The sequence below is a fragment of the Rhipicephalus microplus genome, chromosome 3, assembly GCF_043290135.1.
Source record: "Rhipicephalus microplus isolate Deutch F79 chromosome 3, USDA_Rmic, whole genome shotgun sequence".
Lineage (NCBI taxonomy): Eukaryota > Metazoa > Arthropoda > Arachnida > Ixodida > Ixodidae > Rhipicephalus > Rhipicephalus microplus.
The window spans coordinates 185,892,842-185,912,806 of NC_134702.1; the positions used below are offsets into that span (position 1 = coordinate 185,892,842).

The window sequence follows — 19,965 nt, forward strand, 5'->3', positions numbered from 1 at the left end:
TAAGAAGAGCACCCCATTCTGCACTTCTCGGCTCCCTTTCATGCGCTCGCGGTTCTCACGGTCAGTGGGGGAGTACGGCGCCCGTTATTTGCCGTGACACGGTGTCGCCAAAAATGGCCGTCCGTGACATTGCCCCCCCCTTTCAGAATGTTACTCATAACATTTGTTCACACGGAGGGGAATTTTTCGACAACAAGGAACAAAACACCACCAACAAGGGAGACATGAGGGCTGTCCCTCTCATACACAACATAAATAGGCAGAGTGCATCAAAGTAACAACAAAAGGAAAAAAAAAACAATTGTTAGAGTACCAGCTTCAGTTACACGCAACAATATCAATGCGCCATACAAACAAGAAGACGAAATAGCCGTGTACGGCAGCCATCAATACAGAATACACTGCATGAATGTAGACTACGAAACAAAACGGAACAGGTGCGCTCCTCTACTGTAGTGCAATCCTTCAATGTGCATTACAACAAGTAAAAACAGCCAATGCACCAAGCAAAAAGAAAGTAACTCAAAATACCCTTCTTATACAATGAAATACGCACATACAAACAGAAAACAACCGACGAAAGGAAAAAAAGTAACATGCTCATAGACCTCAAGAACTATTTCCGGCTCAAGTAATCGGCTCCCACGTTTTCGCTACCCTTATTATGCGTAATGGTGAACTCGTACTTCTTGGAGTAGTAAACTCCATCGAAGTACTCGAGCGTTCAGCTGTTTTGCCCGTTGGATATAACTCAGAGGCTGGTGGTCTGTCTTTGTTTACGGCCGCCAACTATTTGTCTACTACTGAAACACTAAGCTATGCAGCTTTCCTGAAACTTTGGCCTACGCTGTGGCCAAAATACTCTTCGTTCGCTCAACCTGAGAAAAAGTTTACTGTTTTGCTTATATGATCACTTGATCAATCGTTTTCAAAGAAAACCAACAACACTTGCACTGGTTTATGCTAAAACCGTGCCTCAATGACTCTCAATTCTCAATGCACGCAACGACAACTGTACCGTGTCACGCCAATCTTAATCAATTTACGAAATCATTCGGTTTATGCTAACATCTTCCTCAAATGATCATTCATGCCACATCCCCATGGCAGTGAAGGCATACGATGCCACACTAAACCTTTGAAAAAACTAGAAAAATGACACATTTTCTTGGTTTTTACCTTATGCAAATTTTCGCACTCATGATTAAACTAATTCTATGCTAACTTTCAGCCTTTGGCTCGGCGGTTTTCCTTCTGAACAATTGACACCGCATCACGTAACTTGCAAAAATTATGACTTAAGTCTGCATCTGCAAAGCAATACTAAGTAACCATACTTAGCACGCACGTGCAACAGTTCTTCAAACTGACCGCCCCCCTTTTCTCAATTAGATTCGCTTGAATCGCACACGATGGGGTCGCGTTCCCGGCGGCCTTCAAACACGCCAGAGGTTACAAAAAGCACGAACGCCAGACTGTGTCCTGCTGTCACGCCTCATTCTGCATTTCGGCCGGCTCCCCTCAGGAATGTGCAAAGGACGCCAGAACCAGGGGGGAAGCCTGGGTAATAGTGTCTTTGTGGTCGCCCCCACGCAGTACTTAGCCGTTCTGCCTTTTCGACTTTGAACCTTCGGGCAAGGCCGCTTTCCCGAAGTCGTCGAAATAAACCGTGCCTTTCGTTTGGGTGACGCACCTCCTTTTCTCCCTCTACACCTGGCTCGCCGCTTGTGCCTCCATGAACGCCACCATTGACGTTTCTTGAAACGGATGAATGGAATAGCCTTTCGTCTTTCTCGAGATGGGGTGGGATCTGCCCTAGGCTTACACAGTGCGGTGTGCTTCCGCTTCTTTCGTTTTCGGTGATGTTTGCTTGCCCCTGTTCTCTCGATATCATCATCATGTCGCTTCGGGACCTCAGAAGTTGGGAAGCTCGTTGGAGCTGGTGCTAGGTCTTCCCTCCCGATAACGCTTTTTGAACTCTGCGTCACGACGGACTGTCAGGCCAAATTAGCTTTGTCAACACTGATGAAGCCATCAACTGGGCCCTCTCCGACGGCTTCGCTGCATTCCTGAAGCGTCGCGTCCTCGCTCTGATTCGCCACTGTGCTAATTATGCCTACATTTGACGATGTCGAAACGTACTCTTGAGGCACGAAGGAGGTTTCCAGCATCTTACTGGGCCCATTAGGGCTGCTGGCACTCTCCTCATTCACGCAAGGAGCGTCTTTTGACATCGTCTCTACCTCCAGACCGGCCAAGGCCTCGTTCTCAGTATACTCTACCTTGATGCATTCCAGAATACGCGGGCCCTTTTCCGGCGCGATCTCTGGCTCTAGCGCTTCCTGCCACACTTTAACGTCCATCGCTTTCCGACGTGCCTCGCTTTCAGACTGTTGTCTTTCTGTTTCGCGCTTTCTTTCAGACTCTTGTCTGAGCTGCTCTTCTTTTGTCCAAGCAGAAGTTCTGAATATCCGGAACATCTCTGCCTTAACTACCTCGTAGTTGTTCGCGTTCTGCTGACTGAGTCGCGCAACAGCTTCATTTGCCTCGCAAGGCAGAATCGTGAGTGGCCCTTGACACCATGTGTCTCGCTCAAATGACAGTTCCTCGCCGGCATCGCCGTGCTCACTGCTGGATCGGCTCACCCTGCTACCCTCACTGAGGCGAATTTTTAATTGCAGTAACCGCACTTCCCGTTCTCCGGCTTCCCTTGCCGCTTCTCGTCCTTTCGCCCTTTCTTTGCGCTCTCTCTCCTTTTATTTGCGCTCTCTCTCCTTTTCTTCGCGTTCTCTTTCCTTTTCTTCACGTTTTCTCTCCCTTTCTTTTTCCTTTTCCTCCCGGGCCAGTGCCCGCTTTTCTCTGGCTAACGCCTGCGCCTGTTCCTTCTGCTCCTTAACCCATTGTCTCAGTTCGGCGCCCTCGAGGCCTAACTGTTTACCATACGCGATCCACTTATCAAAATCCATACACTCCATACTGCAACTGTCACTATAATGCCACTATAAAAACAGGGCAATCATTGCAGGATGCAACCGCTTCAACTGTGCGGCTCTATCACCACGCTGTCCGCGCGGTTCTCGTTCACCCCTCACTGTCTTACTCTTGTACGGAACGTCCTGTCTCGCGGATGCCAGTTCTGTTACAAGCTGCCACTCTAGCGTCGCCAGCGCGAAGTCGGCGACGGGAATGACAGCAGGTTGGTTCGTTCCGTACGCAAGCAGTGACAGTGAAGAGATCAGAGACGTGAGAAAACAAAACAAACTTTACTTTAGTGATATTGCAGCACACGGGATCTAATACAACACTTCAATACAACTAACAAAATACATCAACACTTGATACAACTAAAAAAATACATATAAAACCAGTAAATCAGCTTACGCGAGAGAACTATTACAAACTACACAAACTAACACCAATAGAACTACGGAGGAGAAAGTTCGAATATATAAACAGGTGAAGGCATACGTGTGCTGACCAGCAGCGTTGCGTCCCCGACGATCGGATGCGAGAAGTCGAAGAGAGTTCTGGCACGACTGCGATGTCGGCGGTGTTGCTACGCTGGTGGCTCCGGGAGGCTAGTGCTTGCAGGTGACTTTGAGCAGGTTGAGCTAACTCGAAGCAAAGTCCCAATTTCTACGTTGCAGACGTTAATATCGCGTCACAACTAGACGAACGGCTAAGTTTAGGTGGCCAGCCGATACAGAGCCACACTAAAAACCTCTAGAAGAGATGCTTGTTGATCTGTTTCTACACCATGTCGGTCAGCGACTAGTCTGCCTAGCAGGGCGAAATCCTGCGCTTAAATCCCCCCCGTGTCTCCACGCTCTCTTCCTTGGGGACAAGAGACCTCTACATGGGTCCAATCATGTGTGTTTAATTGATGGAAACTCCGCCCCAAAAATATTTTGACCCCACCCCCTTTTAATTTGGAGAGGGCCCTCAACTAGGGAGAGTGACAACCTGTCGGGTTGTTGTCATACGACTTGGCCACCAGAGCGTTTCCCACGCTTTTCCCCGTGGGAACGGTCAACCGTTTGGCTCTCAGCCGGTGCGTCTCGTAGTCTAATCCTTGTTCGGGGTATACCGCGGCCTTCTACTACCTTGCAGACGCCGCCGCAGTTACAAAAGGATCAACCGTCGGCGGCGACCTTCTAAGAAGAGCACCCCATTCTGCACTTCTCGGCTCCCTTTCATGCGCTCGCCGTTCTCACGGTCAGTAGGGGAGTACGGCGCCCATTAATTGCCGTGACGCGGTGTCGCCGAAAATGGCCGTCCGTGACAGTCTGCCACTTTAGTGTCCCTCAGTGGTCCGGCAGCAGTTGACATGTCAAAATATACCACTACATAAAATGATAAGGAGACCTCTAAACTAATTTGGCTGAAAAAAAAAAGAGAAAAAAAAAGAAAGTTACTGTAATTGCCGTGAAAAATAAATGTTTTTTTAGAAAAATTACTATTACTAACCGGCTCTTCAGCAGCAGTTTTCTATCTTTCTTCTCGTGCAGGTTTAAAAGAAAAAAAAAAATAACATATAAGAGACTAACTGGTTGAGTTTCGCCGTACTGCCATTTTATTTAGCAGAGAGAAACTGCTTAATGCTCGTCTGCTTTGCGGTCATACTCGGGCTTAGGAAGGCGTCCTCCAGCTGCTTTACGCATCGCTTCACTCAATCTTCCCCGCCACTGCCTTATTTTGAAGCAAGCGCAGCAAATTTCTCGTCTCAGACGATGTCGGCACCTCTCGAGGTGGTTCGTGATTGCTGTCGTCTCACACGTTAATGACCGTTAGAACAATTTCGGCATTCGTCATTTCTCCGGTCACCTCCACATCCTGCTCACACAGGGCGATGCTTGATTTCGTTCGGCCTCCTTTCTCCACTTCCCTAATTAGGGCAACTTTTCTGTTAGCATTAGCAACTTGCACTGCTTTGATGACATGCTTGCTGCTATGCTAAGTTGCCTCTCCTCGCAGTCAGTGAAAAATTCATACCGCTTGGTTTGCGCAGATGAACAGTAATCACATTTCAGGGAAAATTATGTGCACTGCACAAAACGAACGAGACAAAACTATGCCAAGCATGGGCAGAAGGCCTCCCTCCTCCCCGCATGTGTCACATGACGTGCCACAGGATTGCTTGACAAAGTTTAAATGTTACTAGGCTGTGACTTCGCACCTTCGTAGAAAGCATCAATGTAGTGGCAGGTGTGGCTAAATAAGAAAAAAAAAAATCTATGGTCTTAAGGTTCGGCAGCATGGCACGAATCTTTTGAAATGGTTCAGCGGTGGAATTTTCGCTCCACTCTCAGTCAAAATTTTCAGTTATCCACTATCTGACCCAAAAATACTTTGAGATAAAAGGAAATATATATATGGGACGTATAGGAAAATGTATGGCGCCACGTAAAATTTTGACTTAGCCAATTTTTCGAGATAGTATGTGAGTTTGAGTTAACAAGTTGTTGCTGTATACACAACAGAGCTGCTGACTGACACTCTCAGGGTGTGCGTCCAAATAAATACCTCACAAAGTGTATGAGGGGAGGGGATGACTGCTGCCATAACTCGGTAAGAGCATTGGTTGCAGGAATGATCCTTGCTGATGGCAGACTGTTGTTGAATTACAGTGGGGCAGTAGGAGCAGCCGACAGACTCTGTGAGTGATCACTCGACTCGGGCGTAGAGCAACACTTCCGAATCCGTGATTAAAATACAATCCGCACTGCCAGAGCAATTATGGGGAGCAAGGTAAAAGCATAGGTCCTTGAGTCGCCCAGAATACATTCTGTGGGGTATTCCGTCCCGCTATTTCCACTGCTGAATTCTTTGTACAGAGTTGTTGGCTGTCACTCTGTGACGAATTAATTTGCCCAGTTGGTTTGTTGTCCACCATTACTGCTAAAACACGTGACAGTGGCGGCACCCCCAAACAGGCGAACGGTCATTCGCACTGTGGGCAAAAACCCTGTCCCATCAGTGTCACGAGAGCACAGCAAGCCGAGTTCCGCTCCTCTCTGCAGATTTTGGTGGAGCAACTTTTCCTGCTCCTCGGAGTCACTCCCATTCTGAATTCACTCCAATTCTTACATTGGAACCTTTGACTCCCGCCCTCACTCTGCCATTGGAACACACTTGCCCCTAAAGGAGAAAAAAACTTGCTCCGACTGCGTCATTGGAATTCGACATGCTTTTGGTCTACTTTACAGTGTAGCCCGGTTATAACAAAGCTGGTGGGAATAAGACATTATTTTGCTATAACCACTTTTTTTGCTGTATCTGTACTCTAATAAAAAGTTCAGACAATAAGCAGACCAAGTAAAAAATTTTATTTATACCCCCTGGAAAAAGTGGTCAAGGCTCCCCTGGACGCGTTTCACGAGCAGGCGTTTCAGAACCCTGGCCTCGACACTGTCCATCTGAGCGCAATCCTCTGGTTTGGAACTCAAATACTGCATCGACAGCTGCGACAGCTGCTCCAGTGGTCAGGACTGAGGTGCAGCAATGTCATCGCCTTCGGGGCCTGAGGAACTGACATTGGCGATTGTTTCCTTTTCCGAGACGCTAGTGGCTTGTTTGTCAGTGGTGAGCTTCGCAGTTGCGACGAGGTCTTTATCCACGAGAGTGAATTCCATATAATCCAACCGGCTTGGAACAAAGCTTGCATTGCCAGTGGCCTCCCAAAGCTGCCCTAAGCTTGTCACAGCCGCGGCACCAGCTGCTGCTGTTTCTTCTTCGGCAGCGCTGCTTCTCCACGTAAAACCCACTTTTTGGAAGCATTGAAAGATCGTCGGAGACTTCATGTCCCTCCAGGCTTCACTTCCGAAAAATATGGCCTTCACCAGTGGCACCTTCAAGTCAGCTGAGTTATCAGCTGTTCGGATGTTGATGAGAAGACACTCAACGACACGGCAGCTATAGTGGACTTTGAAGTTTTTGATCACTCTCTGGTTCATTGGCTACATCATAGCAGTTGCAATGGGAAGCAGGAAAAGGACCTTGACAGGGCTTAGATGTGCATTGACATGGCGTGCACTGCAGTTGTCGAGCAGAAGCAGCACTTTGCGCTTCTTCAAGCTCATTTTCTTGCCATAGTCAGTGAGCTACTTACGGAAGATGTTCCCCGTCATCCATGTCTTGGTGTTGTGTGTGTACGCTTCTGGCATTGACAGCACCTTGCAAAGCCCCGCAGTTTCTTTATGCTTGTTGACGACCAGTAAGGGGTCACTTGTCTGTGCCAGCCATGTTCACGCACACCAACTTCGTGATGCGGTTTTCGCTGTTTTTTCTTCCCATGCATTTATCAGTCTTTGTCACGAGAATTTTCGCTGGCAGTAACTGAAAAAGCATCCCCGTTTCATCAGTGTTGTAGATATCTCTCTTGATGTATGTGTCAAGAATGCAGCACCTATGCTTCTCCATTCAACACTGGAGACGGTCCTCGTCAAGGAATGAAGCTTCACCAACAGTGTTTTTGTACGTGATGTCATAGCCGTCTCTGAATTGCTGCAACCATCCGTTGCCTGGATTAAAGTTATCATGGCCGAGAACAACCTCCAGACTATCGGCCTGCGCAAGCAGGATTGGCCCACTGAGAGGGACGTTCTTTGCGCGAGCATCTACAAATTATTTTTAGAGTGCCGATTTAACATTGCCGCAAATGGCAGTGCGGATCTGCTTCTGCTCACCACTGCCAACGTCGTCCTCCAAATCAGCATCAAAATTGCCGTCATTCTTTATGATCATCGCTAAAGTGGACCGGGCTACACCATAGTACTTCTGCGCAATGTCAGTCTTCTTGATTTTTTTGTGAACTTCATCCAAAATGGCACGTTTCACATTGAGGGAGAGCACCTTTCGTTTGGTCGTGGATTAGGTTGACGTTCCAGGTATCAGGGGACTAGACATTGTCAATGAGTTCATTGGTGCACAAGGCAGGCAAAGCTGTTAGCGTGGGAAGGTCCAAGTGAGCAGTGATGACCAGCTTTTCATCAGTGAACACAGCTGAGCAAGCGTGCGAGTGCTTCTGCTGTCCGAACTGTACTGCTTTGTTTGTGTACACGAACTACGCCAACCACGCAAACAAGCATGACAGGCTTAGGCGGGCGTCACTGTAAATGCCATGCCATGGAAAAAGAGCAATTTAGGAGCACACCTACTTCGCTTTTAAATTACGATGTGGCAGCCCAATTGGGCTGGTGTGGCCCCATGGAGTTTCCTAAAGTTTCCTAAACTATAGGGGACTCTAGCTCTGCAATCTTTCAGCGACCATGGGAAGTACAGTATTTACTCGCGTAATCCTCGCGTTCGCATAATTTTCGCACCTCCCACATCTCCTGACAAAAATACGATTTCTTTCTTTTCCTCGAGTAATTATCACACCCCGAAAATTGCCGCAATAATGTCATCTGCTCGTTCTAGGCACTGATGATGATAGTGTGTGCCGTCTGGTACCATCTCCTAAACATAGAGCGTACTATTATTGCACCGAAATTCAATCCAATTGAATAGAAGCCAAAGTGGCAAGTGCGCGTTGCGGCGGGATTTGTATGTTATGTCTGTAATCTGTTACGTTATGGGGCGATATGGAACCTACACGGTTGCTTTCAAGTTGAAAGTGATTGATCATACACTAAACAGCGGTAACAGGGCCGCCAGTAGGCCCTTCATAGTAGACAAGTTTGTGTTCGCTACTGGAGATGGCAGCTGAAAGCCACCAAGACATGTTGGGCCTTTCATGTGCCTAAGACTGGGATTGATGGTAAACTTTATTTCTTCAGAAGGCAACTGCAGACGATTTTGTTAAATGGCCATCAGCCCAATATTGACGTCTCGCTTACCTTTTGAGGGCTCCTGTTTAGTGACAAACGCTACCACTACGCCCGCAACGCCTTAAGCACTCTAATTCTCGACTATTTGCTTGCACTTTTTGTGTCTCAAATAAATCTTGCCTTGTGTTGAACCTGCACTTTTGTTGTTTAGGTAAATTTTAATTAGTACTTCTCAAAGCTTGATGTTAATTGCTGGTGTGAGAATTCCGATTTGTGGTCACTTCATTTTCTTTTTTGCTCTGTACGTATTCGTGGAAAATTTTTTCCGCTTAATTTTCGCACACCCCAATTTTGCATCTGTTTCCCGCCAAAAAAAAGTGCGAGGATTATGCGAGTAAGTACGTTATAAGTATGACATCGATTTGCCTAGTCTTTGTGCTTGCGAGTGGGGAACGCACTTGTGGCTTCGTTTATTGCTGTGTTTTGTTTTTGTTTTGAAGGAAAGAACAAATCGTTTTTGGTTTTCTGACCCGATTTGAAGTGGTAAGCCTAAAAAATTAAGGTGGTGAAGCGTAACTGGCGCACATTTGTGAATTGTTGTTTTGTGACAAAGCAGCTTCAAGTCACGTGAAGCCAGAACGTAAAAACGTAAAGTACGAAGTCTAGGCAAATCCATGTCATACCCACAATTCCCATGCTTGCTGAAGCGTCATACGTTGCAGCTCCTATAGACACTAGCGCCAGAGTTCTCTTTAGTGTATATTTATGAAACGTTATGCATGGCCTTATGGATGGCCAAATGCTCAAAGCGTGGGGCGGCATTCTTATGCATGGCCTCATGGATGGCCAAATGCTCAAAGCCTGAGGCGGCGTTCTTGTGAAGCAAGCCAGGGAATGTAGTATGCAGTGTGACAAGATAAAATACCAGCAACTTTTTACCCTGCAGTCGGCCGGCCTGGCACTGGAAAAAAGAATAGAAAGCGTTCGCTTGTTTTGGCGACGACCACCGGGTGATCGTGTGATGCAGTGAAGCAAGTCTTTGCAAAGAACTGAGCAAAAGGGAAAATGATACTGGGGAAACTGCTGGAAGTCAAGAATTAGGGTTTTTTTTACCGTTTTCACTCGCGCGAAAGCTCAAAAGAATGTTTGATGGCATTTTCTTTCTATTTCTTGAAAAAACGCTGTGCTATATTCGCTGAGGTAGGTTTATATTAGACTGGACTTAAAAGACATCGAAAATGCTGAAATTAGAAAGGGAAGTCAATATGGCTTCAATATAACAGCTATTTCACTGTTAGTGGGTTCATTATAGATGGGCTACTCTGTACTTCAATTGCATCTATGTCAGATTTACTAGAATACACTTGAAACAGTGCACTTAATGCCCCAATACTTTCCTTGCCTTCATTGTCTGCTGCTTTCTGTTAATGTTATATCAAACAAACAAGCCTCAACATTTTTTTGGTCACATATTTTTATTATGACACAAATGAATAAGACATTTTTTTAATATTTTCGTTTATTTCACACTGTACATCCAGTGTGTAAGTCTTGTACTATATGTACTGCTTCAGACTGCTCTACAATTCCTATAATGAAGCTAGATCACCACGTGTAGAACCTGCTGCCTTTCTTTTCAACCTAATGACAGAACCAATCAGCCATTTCAGGGCGCTCACTGCTGTGATGGAGTGCTCCACCATCAATGTGTGTGTTTGAAGGTTTGCTCGGTGCATCTGCGACTGGGCTCTCCTCCATCGTCTGAGCCGTCCACCGGTCTGACGCTGGCCTGGAACTGGGAATGGCCTCCAAGCAACAGCTCAAACAATGGTGGTGCCAGGCGGGGCCTGGCGTGGGACCCGATCCCTCACAAGCCCTTTGGCCACGAGGAGGAAGTCGCGTTTCACCAACTGCCACAGGTGGCCTCCACTAGGTTAGGGCACAGTGATGTATATGATTTCCAGTGGTGATTCGAGAAGTGACGGGCACACCCATTAACCGTTCAGGTGCTTTTTCCACATATGTGGATGAAACTTGCTTTTTGCCATTTCATTCGAGTGCATTAGGTGAATTGAACTTCCCGTACGTTCACTGTTTTTACGTAACATCGGTGCGCTGTATACTACTGTGACCGATCTCTTTGGTGACGTTGGTCCTGAATGCGGCATGCTGAACGACCCATCAAATGTTGTATGCTGTTCAACGGATGTTCATTGTGCCATGTTCAGAACCAACACCAAAAGTATAATTTTTCTTTGCTCAAAATGGCTTCAACCAATAACAGACTGTGTATACATTTTGAGTCAGGGGTATGGTTATTTTTATGTATAAAAGCAAACATGCCCGGCTGCATAATAATTAGATATTTATTTATAAATAATTATTGAAACATGCACACAACAACATATTACGTACCTTCTTTTATTTCTTAGAGTGTAATATTGAGCGACTTGGAAACGTGTTGTGTGCATTCGACACAATTGCAGGTAGTCTAGCACAAATTCATAATTTGTGCCTTGAAGGGTTAAACTGAACACATGATTGATTGATTAATTGATTGATTTGTTGGGTTCAGCATCCCAAAACCATCATATGATTATGAGTAGTGGAGGGCTACGGAAACTTCAACCACCTGGGGTTTTTTAATGTGCACCCAAATCTGAGCACACGGGCCTACAGCATTTCCACCTCCATTGAAAATGCAGCTGCCGCAGCCGGGATACGATCCCGCGACCTGCGGGTCAGCAGCCGTGTACCTCAGCCTTCAGACAACCACGGTGGGGCTTAAACTGAATAGAGACACTGACTTTATTGTGAAGAAGTGTTCTGACATGCCTAAATTTCTTTCTTTTTATAAAAGAACCAAGTGACACTTTGAGCACGATAAAAACTTCATGAGTAACTATCAGACAATAATGCCAGGAAAGTATAGCGGATGGTATTAGAAGTAATTGTAATGTATAAGTGAAGAAAGAGAAGTGGACTAAAAGATGACTTGCCGCCGGCAGGATCCAAACCTGCGACCTTCAAATAAGGCGTCCGATGTTCTACTGCTGAGCTACGACGGCGCTTATCCCTGCGCACACTTTGTTGGGTATATATGTTTATTTAGACGTGGGAGCATCAGTCAGCACCACCTGTTGCCATGGCAGCGAGTGGCAACATAATCTCGCGCATAGGCATGCGTAGCCATGCATAGTCCCATATGCTACTTCATTTTAATGCCCGTAATGCCCCGCCTTTTGGCTAAGCGTTAGGGGCTAATGGCTTAGGCTTAACGGTGACACCATGAAAAGGGGTAGCTTGCAGAGCCACAGACGTGACAGCATGCTCTTACAAACGAAGACGTCTTTTGAGAGAGGTGACGTCCCGCGCTTGTTGTTGGTGACAGGATTCACCCGAGGCGTCCCCAAGTGTCCTTGTTGCTGGATCACAAGCCACCGGTGCTTCTACACGAGTTCTACCAGCTGGCCATCACCATTGTGAGCGAGGAAGTCGCACCGCTCACCGACGTCTGCCTCAGCATCGGACTGGCCGACGACCTTGACCCCAAGTACTACAGCACCAGTGAGTGGCCATTACAACATACCTGAACACCAAGTTAGGAGTCATGGCAGGGTCACCCAGAAATTTGTGGTTTACAGCTGGAAATAAAGGTGGAGGGTTCACTACGTCTCTACATAAATGAAAAGTAGACTGCGCAAGAGTATTTCAGTGCTAAACAAGCTTTAGAAGTTTATAACTATAGGCCCCGCCCCGCCCACCACTGGTGACCAGCATTTTGCCGAGGTGTCTGTGATGTCATCTGCTACATGGAGTGAAGACGCTGCCTTCTACCGAATTTTTAGCTCCTGAAATTTCTTCAATTTCAGTGCCATGCTAGAAGAAAAAAAATATCTGGATGTCAAGCACCGCTCACCATGGAACGATATCGTTCGCCGGAGTGCAAACACTCGCATAGCAAGCTGCCTGTTCCGTCACGGCTAACAAGTTCGCCAGTGTTGCACGGCTCTCAGGCTGTTTGCAAGTTTATAAAAATATTTAATTATAAATTAAGGGAACAGGGTAAGCCCTACACTTGCCATGTACTTTAGGTGAAGTTTATATACCTTTTTTTTCCATAACCATAAAACTTACAGTAATTATTTTACTAAAATTATGATCAAGAGCCATTTCAGATTTAGCACTGAAAATTCTAATGCTCATTTTTTATAAATTTGTTACTTCAGGTCTTTAATTACCACTTGATAATTGCTATCATATGTCGTGTTGCATAGGAGCACTTCCTCAATCAACAATAATTATGCTCCAGCATAAACTCTACTGCGTTATCTAAATACTGGCCGAAATCTACAATTTTAGATACTGCGGTTGCTGAGAAAAAAGAACAAAAGTACAAAAGAAAACATGTTTCAATAATCACATTTAATGTTGAAAATCTGTATGACCTTAAAAGTACAACAAGATAACAGCAAATTTACAGACTCGTTCGCGCGGCACCAGCCAGATACGCATCACCAATATCGTTTTTTCTTGTTGTGTTGAAAGGTCTTGCCTGGTGAGCCACATTTGTCGCCTGCTATGCAGTCGGGTCAACTCGATACTGTCGACGCAGTTCAGGGGTGCGTAGGCCCATAAGCCCTGTACTGTGCTGTCCCCTAGCGAAATTCCAACATGGTTCAGCACATACGCAAAGGCTATACTGCCATCATTAAAAGTGAACAAAATATCTAGAGTGCACATTTACAGGGTCTTATAACCGAGGAAAACGTTTCTTTTTAGATTTGGAGCATGCTCCCGCACAACAATCCAACAACTAGGGTTCTAAGTTTTCTCTTGGAGTTTTCTCTTGAAGTAAATATGGATGAGCTAGTTTCAGATGATTTGGCTTAACAGCCTCAATAACAAATGCTGGAAGGTGTTCTTTATGAACGAATGATTCGTCACTTAACTGGGCTTTGTTGAATTTACACGAGGCTTTGGCATTCTTCAAGCAAGCGCTGTGGGATTGATTGATATCCTTTGATGCCATTTGAAGATATCTGAACCGCACAGCTTTTTGCATGCCCTCCAAGCTGACTCTATTTCTTTTTATGGCCCCACTATAATAGTTTTGGCGCTTGCCGATGATGACACCACTAAGACATCCCAGACCTGATAGAGATTTTCTGATAGACAGCTTGATGCCTCTGCTTTCTTTTGTTTTCACAGCTCTGGACCCATTCTTTTCTGAATGTGCCAGATGCATTCCAGCTTGCAAGCTGTAGCTTCTCCCTACGGCTATTATGCTTGGAACTGCAAGGAAACCCCAACTGCATAAGAATGGGAGCATGGCATTGGACAAGTTTTAAAATGAGACATTTTATAGAAAAAAAATTGTACTAAGACAAACAAATGACTGATCCGGGTTCAAAAAAGGCTGCAGATTTCAAATAATGCAAAAAAAAAAAATCTTTCTTTTAATATTTTTGCTTACCCTTCCCTTAAGTACTTAATCAAATGTACTTAAATTTCACCAGCTTATCTGTGAATTCACAAGTATTAATCTGCATTACACAGATCGTCATAAAAAATTGCGTGTCACAGGCCCTTTTAGACGAGCAGCATTGTGCAGAAGATGGTGAAGAAGAAAGAACACAATGACGCATGCAGAGCACAAACTACAACACCTTATTAGTGAGAGTGGATGAACCCTTCTATACATTTTCTCAACACTGCACATCGCAGCCGTGCAATTTAGCAGCATTCAGTGCATGACAGCAGTGCAATTCCAAAGAAAACATTACTGTACACATGGTGACTCAACAACATTGCAGATGGAAGCAGTGCAAATTCATTCCATGAAGACATCACCATACGTGTGCTGTGTCATTCAGACATATTACTTTTTTTCTGAAATTAATTTACAATTTGCTAACACACAGCTCATTTAAACTGTGGGGTAATACACTTCCTGTAAAGTCGTTTGTGCCTCGTTGCGCACGTGTTTCGCACATAGGTTGCATTTTGGGTTCACAATTACCGAGTGGTAGATGGCGTTCTACTTGCGAGCGTTTATCACCACCATCATCATCATGGTTAGAACGGTAGCGCCGGCTGTGCGCCTGGCGGCAAACCTTGATGACGGGATAGGAGAGATGAGCGGGTTTCTATGGCGCGTGGCGGTTGGCGCGAACGGTTGTCTCTACGGTGGGTCTGCCATGAGCCCTCGTGGTAATTCAAGCGTTGGCGAAGCCGCCTTGAGTGTGTTCTTGTGTTAGGTAGGTTTTTTTAGGGTCGTGTAATATTGGGTAAGTTTGTTACAGCCTGTTGATCACGATTTGGATATTAATTTGGCTGGCGGTATCGGCGTTCTAAAGGTACTTGAATAAATGAGTGTTGTGTGGTTTGTTTCGATCGCGTCTACTGTGCCTGTTCACTTTAAGAGCGTGGCGCTCTCCACTTCGAGACCCCACAAGACTTATGGTAATGTGGGGCGTGACGGTGTGTCTCACCATCTTGTATCCTTTGTTCCGTCCCCTATGCATGACACCACTATAGCAGACTCTCAGTAAATGGAACCCGAAGGGCTTGGAAAAATATGTTTGATTTAACGGAAGTTTCATTTACTGAGAGATGAATGAGGGTGCCGAATACAAGACTAAAACCAAATATAGCAGAGTCATTTGCTCTATTTAAGCAGTAGTTCTGTTCAACAGGTTTTCGTTTATTGAGAGTTTACTGTACTCGTCTTAATGCAAAATGAACAGGCCCAAATAGAAAACTGCTTGGCATGTAACAAGTATATTCTATTAAAATTAGTATGTGTTATATGTATTATACTAACTATATGTATAGATTGTAGCATAAAAATAAATACTGCAATTTTATAAATAAATTTTATTTCTGACGTGAAACTACTTGCAAAACCTGCGCAAAACTTATTTTTATGCATTTGTGCAAATTATCTTGGTATTTTATGCACCATATTCACCCTGCTCACAGTTCATGCTGGCGTTATTTTATAAATAAATTAATAAATAAAAAGTGCTCCAAAATTTTGTTGATAAGATATAAAGGTTGTTGTAACAGAAGCAGTGACGTTTGTGAACCTCCAGAAATTTTTTATTTGTAGTGCAAGGTAATGCAGCCTGCTTGAAAACATGCAATATTTACAGTGAGGCTAGGACAATGGAAGATGTGTCTGAAGCAGCTGCTGCTTGGCGTTTAAACAATAGCGAACCCTAGCAAATGGATGTGTTGGAACCAATGGGCTTAGTACTGTGTGCTTAAAAGGACCAACAGAGTTTGAAACCCACTAGAAAACGTGGAGCAGTACGTCGACATGGAATTTTTTTAGACATTTTGATCGGTAAAATATGGAGCTAACGTCAAAAAGGAAATAGCAAAGAAACATTACCTATCCTAGTGTTGCACTTGGCTACTGCTGTGGCTGTGATGATTGAACTTGCTGTTTTACATTGCCTTTGTCGTCATGCAACGAAATTTTTTCTGTGTCGGCAGCCCACTTCACATGTGAGCCGACGCCCACGGTGCCGAAGCAACCATCCAACAAGATCAGGGGATTTCAAATCGAAGACATTCCTGCTGGTGGTAGGGTGAGTTGCATCATTGGTCACTTGCCCTAGAGGGTGCTGCTCTGAGATATGCCCTGCAGTGACCTCGAGATAGCAGGAACTTCTCTTGCACTGTTTATACGCATGCAATGTTAACGCACAGGCCACTGTTACTAGAATAAACTCAGCTCCAATGCTCTGCATCTCTGCCAGCAAAGGAGGGTGGGTTGAACGGCGCTCGCGAGTACTAGCAGCGGCTGCGGTGCCGCAGTCAGAGTTTGCGCTATCGTCTAATACGGCAGAGTACCACGCCGGTCTACTTGGCTGTTTTTTGCAGTGACATTCTTGTACTATTATAAAACGTAAACATTCATCATTCTCGTGTCTTATTTGTGGACTGCTTAGGTGAATGCACAAAAGTTCACCTATATAGAGTGATCCGGATGCGTTGCTCATTGCAAGTTGGCCAAGAAACGATGTCCTGTCTATGTTTGAGCTGTCTGCATTGCGTTTAACCTACAAGGGGAAAAGATCTAGGTGAATGAGCATTTTCAGCATAGTTTTTATGACATTCGCTACTATTTTGATCACAGCTGCCTTGCCTAAGTGAGAAGGGACATATAATGTCTGTAAAAGTCTCAAACCATTTGACTTACTGTAATACGAAAAATGCTTTAGAAAAACAGTACACGTGTTAGCAACTAGTTACAAAAAAGACACTCTTGAAAAACAGTACCCATGCTTTACACTGTTCACCAGACAAGTATTCACGGCGGCTATCAATCGAGAACAGAGTGTGAAATGTTACAGCAACTTCACCTTCTTCCTTGCATTTTCCACCCCTTCAAAAAGCTCCTGATTGTTTGTTTTTTTGTAAAAAAGAGAGAAAAAAAAAAGGATATTCTCATCACAATACGAAACATCACTACTCTAGCCATCACATTTTAATCATGAACGTAGTAACTTTAAAGATGCAGCGGCATCCACTCCAACTTTTCAAGCGCAATCCAAAAGAGGTCATCAACTGTGGTGTTTTTGTCAAAGTCCTCTTGACAGCTTTCTCAGTTGTTTTTAATATAGAAATGAGGATGATGTTAAGCAGCCTTCTTGAAAACACCTCATCTGAGTGAGTGCACTTTCGTGTGGTTTGGGCGCGGCTGCCGCATGTGTACTTGTGAGAGATGCTAGGCTCTCTTTGCACGCTGTCACTCATTCGTTTTTTTTGTAAACGTACCCACAAATATAGTACACTCATTGTACGTTACTTATTGGTGGACTACGCTGCTCTGGGAAGAAGTGACACCACATGTGCAACACCCCGTTACTTGCTATAAGGTTCAGAAATGAGAACACTGCAATTGAGAAAAATATCTACTGCTGCAGTTTGAAGCAAATGTAACAAAACATGGTCACTAGTAAAAGATGGCCACTTATATGCAATTGTGTTGGTTAATAATGGAAATATATACCGTATTTACTCGTGTAATGAACACACTTTTTTTCTTAAAAAATCGTAGCAAAGTTGCGGGTGCATTCATTATGCGCAACAAATTTTATGAAAACATTTTTCAGGGTAGCAAAAAATGCGGTAATCTAAAAAAAGTTAGATCGCTTAGCTTTTCGCTATTGACATGTGCGTAGACTGTTTGGCAATAGCTTCTTTGTTGCACTTTACTCATCATCGGTGGTTAATGGCGCTATCTTCTGCAAGCTATCCCTGCGCCACCCGCTCACGCCATAAAAGCATTTTGTGGCCATCTTTTCTTGCAATCGTTTAACTTCAACAGTCGTATCTGCTGTGATCTCGAAGGGCGCCCGAAGGCATCCGCTACTACGCCACAACGCACTTTGCAAACTTTACGGCAACCTCGCATGACGATCGTGACGACACTGTTTACATTGCAGCAAGTAGCCAACATTGCAGCAAGCTACCCCCGAAGCATCAAAACAAATCATCGATAACAAGAATAATGACGCACTATGGCCACCGCTCACTTCCATATGAGAAGTTCTTGTACGCGCAGAGAACAAGTGAAGTGAGAATCCGGGGTGCTACCATGTTGCAGAAATCGTGACGATCTTTTCTGGGCAACAAGCAATTTTTTCTGGTTTTCCAGAAACCTGCGACACGATAGCGACAAATGACCCTTCACGACAGCAAATCCTGTCATCACCGCTCAAAAATTATGTGCACGTCCTTGGGCCTTAAAGTTTCGTATTTGCAGGTAACGATCGTTGGTTAGCGCTGGCAGTTTCTTGACTTTCGCTGGCTGTGTGCTTATCAGCTACGATGTCTCTACACTTGCACCCTTTGTGAACCATGCTGTGGCGCACAGATAAAAAAGACAGGGGATGTGCCATGCACGGATAGAAAGACAAACAATATGGCACGTGGCAATGGGCAGGAGTAGGGGGAGAAAGCAAGTCAAGGTGTCCGAAGAATTGGCATAGTAATTAAAAAAAAACGGAAGAGATTCGACGGGTGAGGAGGCGCCAGATGTCGCTTAGCGAAACGGCAGCGGATGCATGTAGGGGGTGCGTTTATTACGCGGGGGAAAAGAAATTCAAATTTTGATGGCTGAATTTGGGGGTGCATTTATTATGTGAGTGCATTCATTACGCGGGTAAATACAGTCTTAAAGCAAGAAAATTTATTGCTTTTGAGGCAGCGCAACAGTTGTTAACCCTTAGAATGTAAATGTAATGCAAATCTGCATATCGATGGCATTGTTCATCACATGCCTTTCGTTTTGCTGTTGTATTTCTGGCGGCCCCTTCAAACTGGGCACTGCGAATTCGAGGGGTGCCATGAGTTTCGGGGAGCATTGGTGCCTTGGTTATGAACATTTCGGCATTGATATGTGCGGTGGAATTGCTGAGAGCAAGTGGGGAAGGGTGCCAGGCGTGAGCCTCCATTTTCCGCATGAGATCAAAACTTCTTGTCCAGTAAAACATGACTGTACTGCATGACGATGTCGTCATTCTCAAATTAAACCTCATGGACTTTTTGTTTGGCAGTGAGCTTTCTATCTTTGCTATACAAGGCTTGCTCGTACCTTTTGAACTGTGTTGAATTTCTTCAGATGTCTGTGAGGGGTGAACATTAATTGGTTTATACTCTAATCAAGGACACATTATGGCATGCAAATGATTCACTTCGCCAAGGCGGATTTGCCCCGCCGCGGTGGTCTAGTGGCTAAGGTACTCGGCTGCTGACCCGCAGGTCGCGGGTTCAAATCCCAGCTGCGGGGGCTGCATTTCCGATGGAGGCGGAAATGTTGTAGGCCCGTGGGCTCAGATTTGGATGCATGTTAAAGAACCCCAGGTGGTCAAAATTTCCGGAGCCCTCCACTACGGCGTCTCTCATAATCAAATGGTGGTTTTGGGATGTTAAACCCCACAAATCAATCAATCATCAATCAAGGCGGATTCGAAACCTCGACTATAGTAACATGGTCTCAACTTGTTTCACTCCTCCGGTCAGTCTCTTGGCTTATTTTTGTTAGAGGTTTCAGTGTGTAGCTTGATTGACTGAATACCTTTCAGTGTGTAGCTTGATCATTCTCATATTACATATGTCGAATAAATGTCTGTCTCTTAACCTATGCTTATTTTTATGCTCTGTATATCACTTCAACTCG

At 45.0% G+C, this 19,965-nt stretch overlaps 1 protein-coding gene across 1 annotated transcript in view; it reads left to right on the forward strand.

Annotated features, from left to right (window-relative positions):
- LOC142804073 (trafficking protein particle complex subunit 11-like) overlaps positions 1–19,965 on the forward strand; it is a 145,709-nt gene that overhangs the window by 80,730 nt on the left and 45,014 nt on the right. Inside the window, exons 20-22 of the mRNA XM_075890622.1 lie at positions 10,490–10,701; positions 12,160–12,335; positions 16,272–16,366. Of these exons, the coding sequence (XP_075746737.1) occupies positions 10,490–10,701; positions 12,160–12,335; positions 16,272–16,366 (483 nt within the window). The remainder of the gene's footprint in view (positions 1–10,489; positions 10,702–12,159; positions 12,336–16,271; positions 16,367–19,965) is intronic.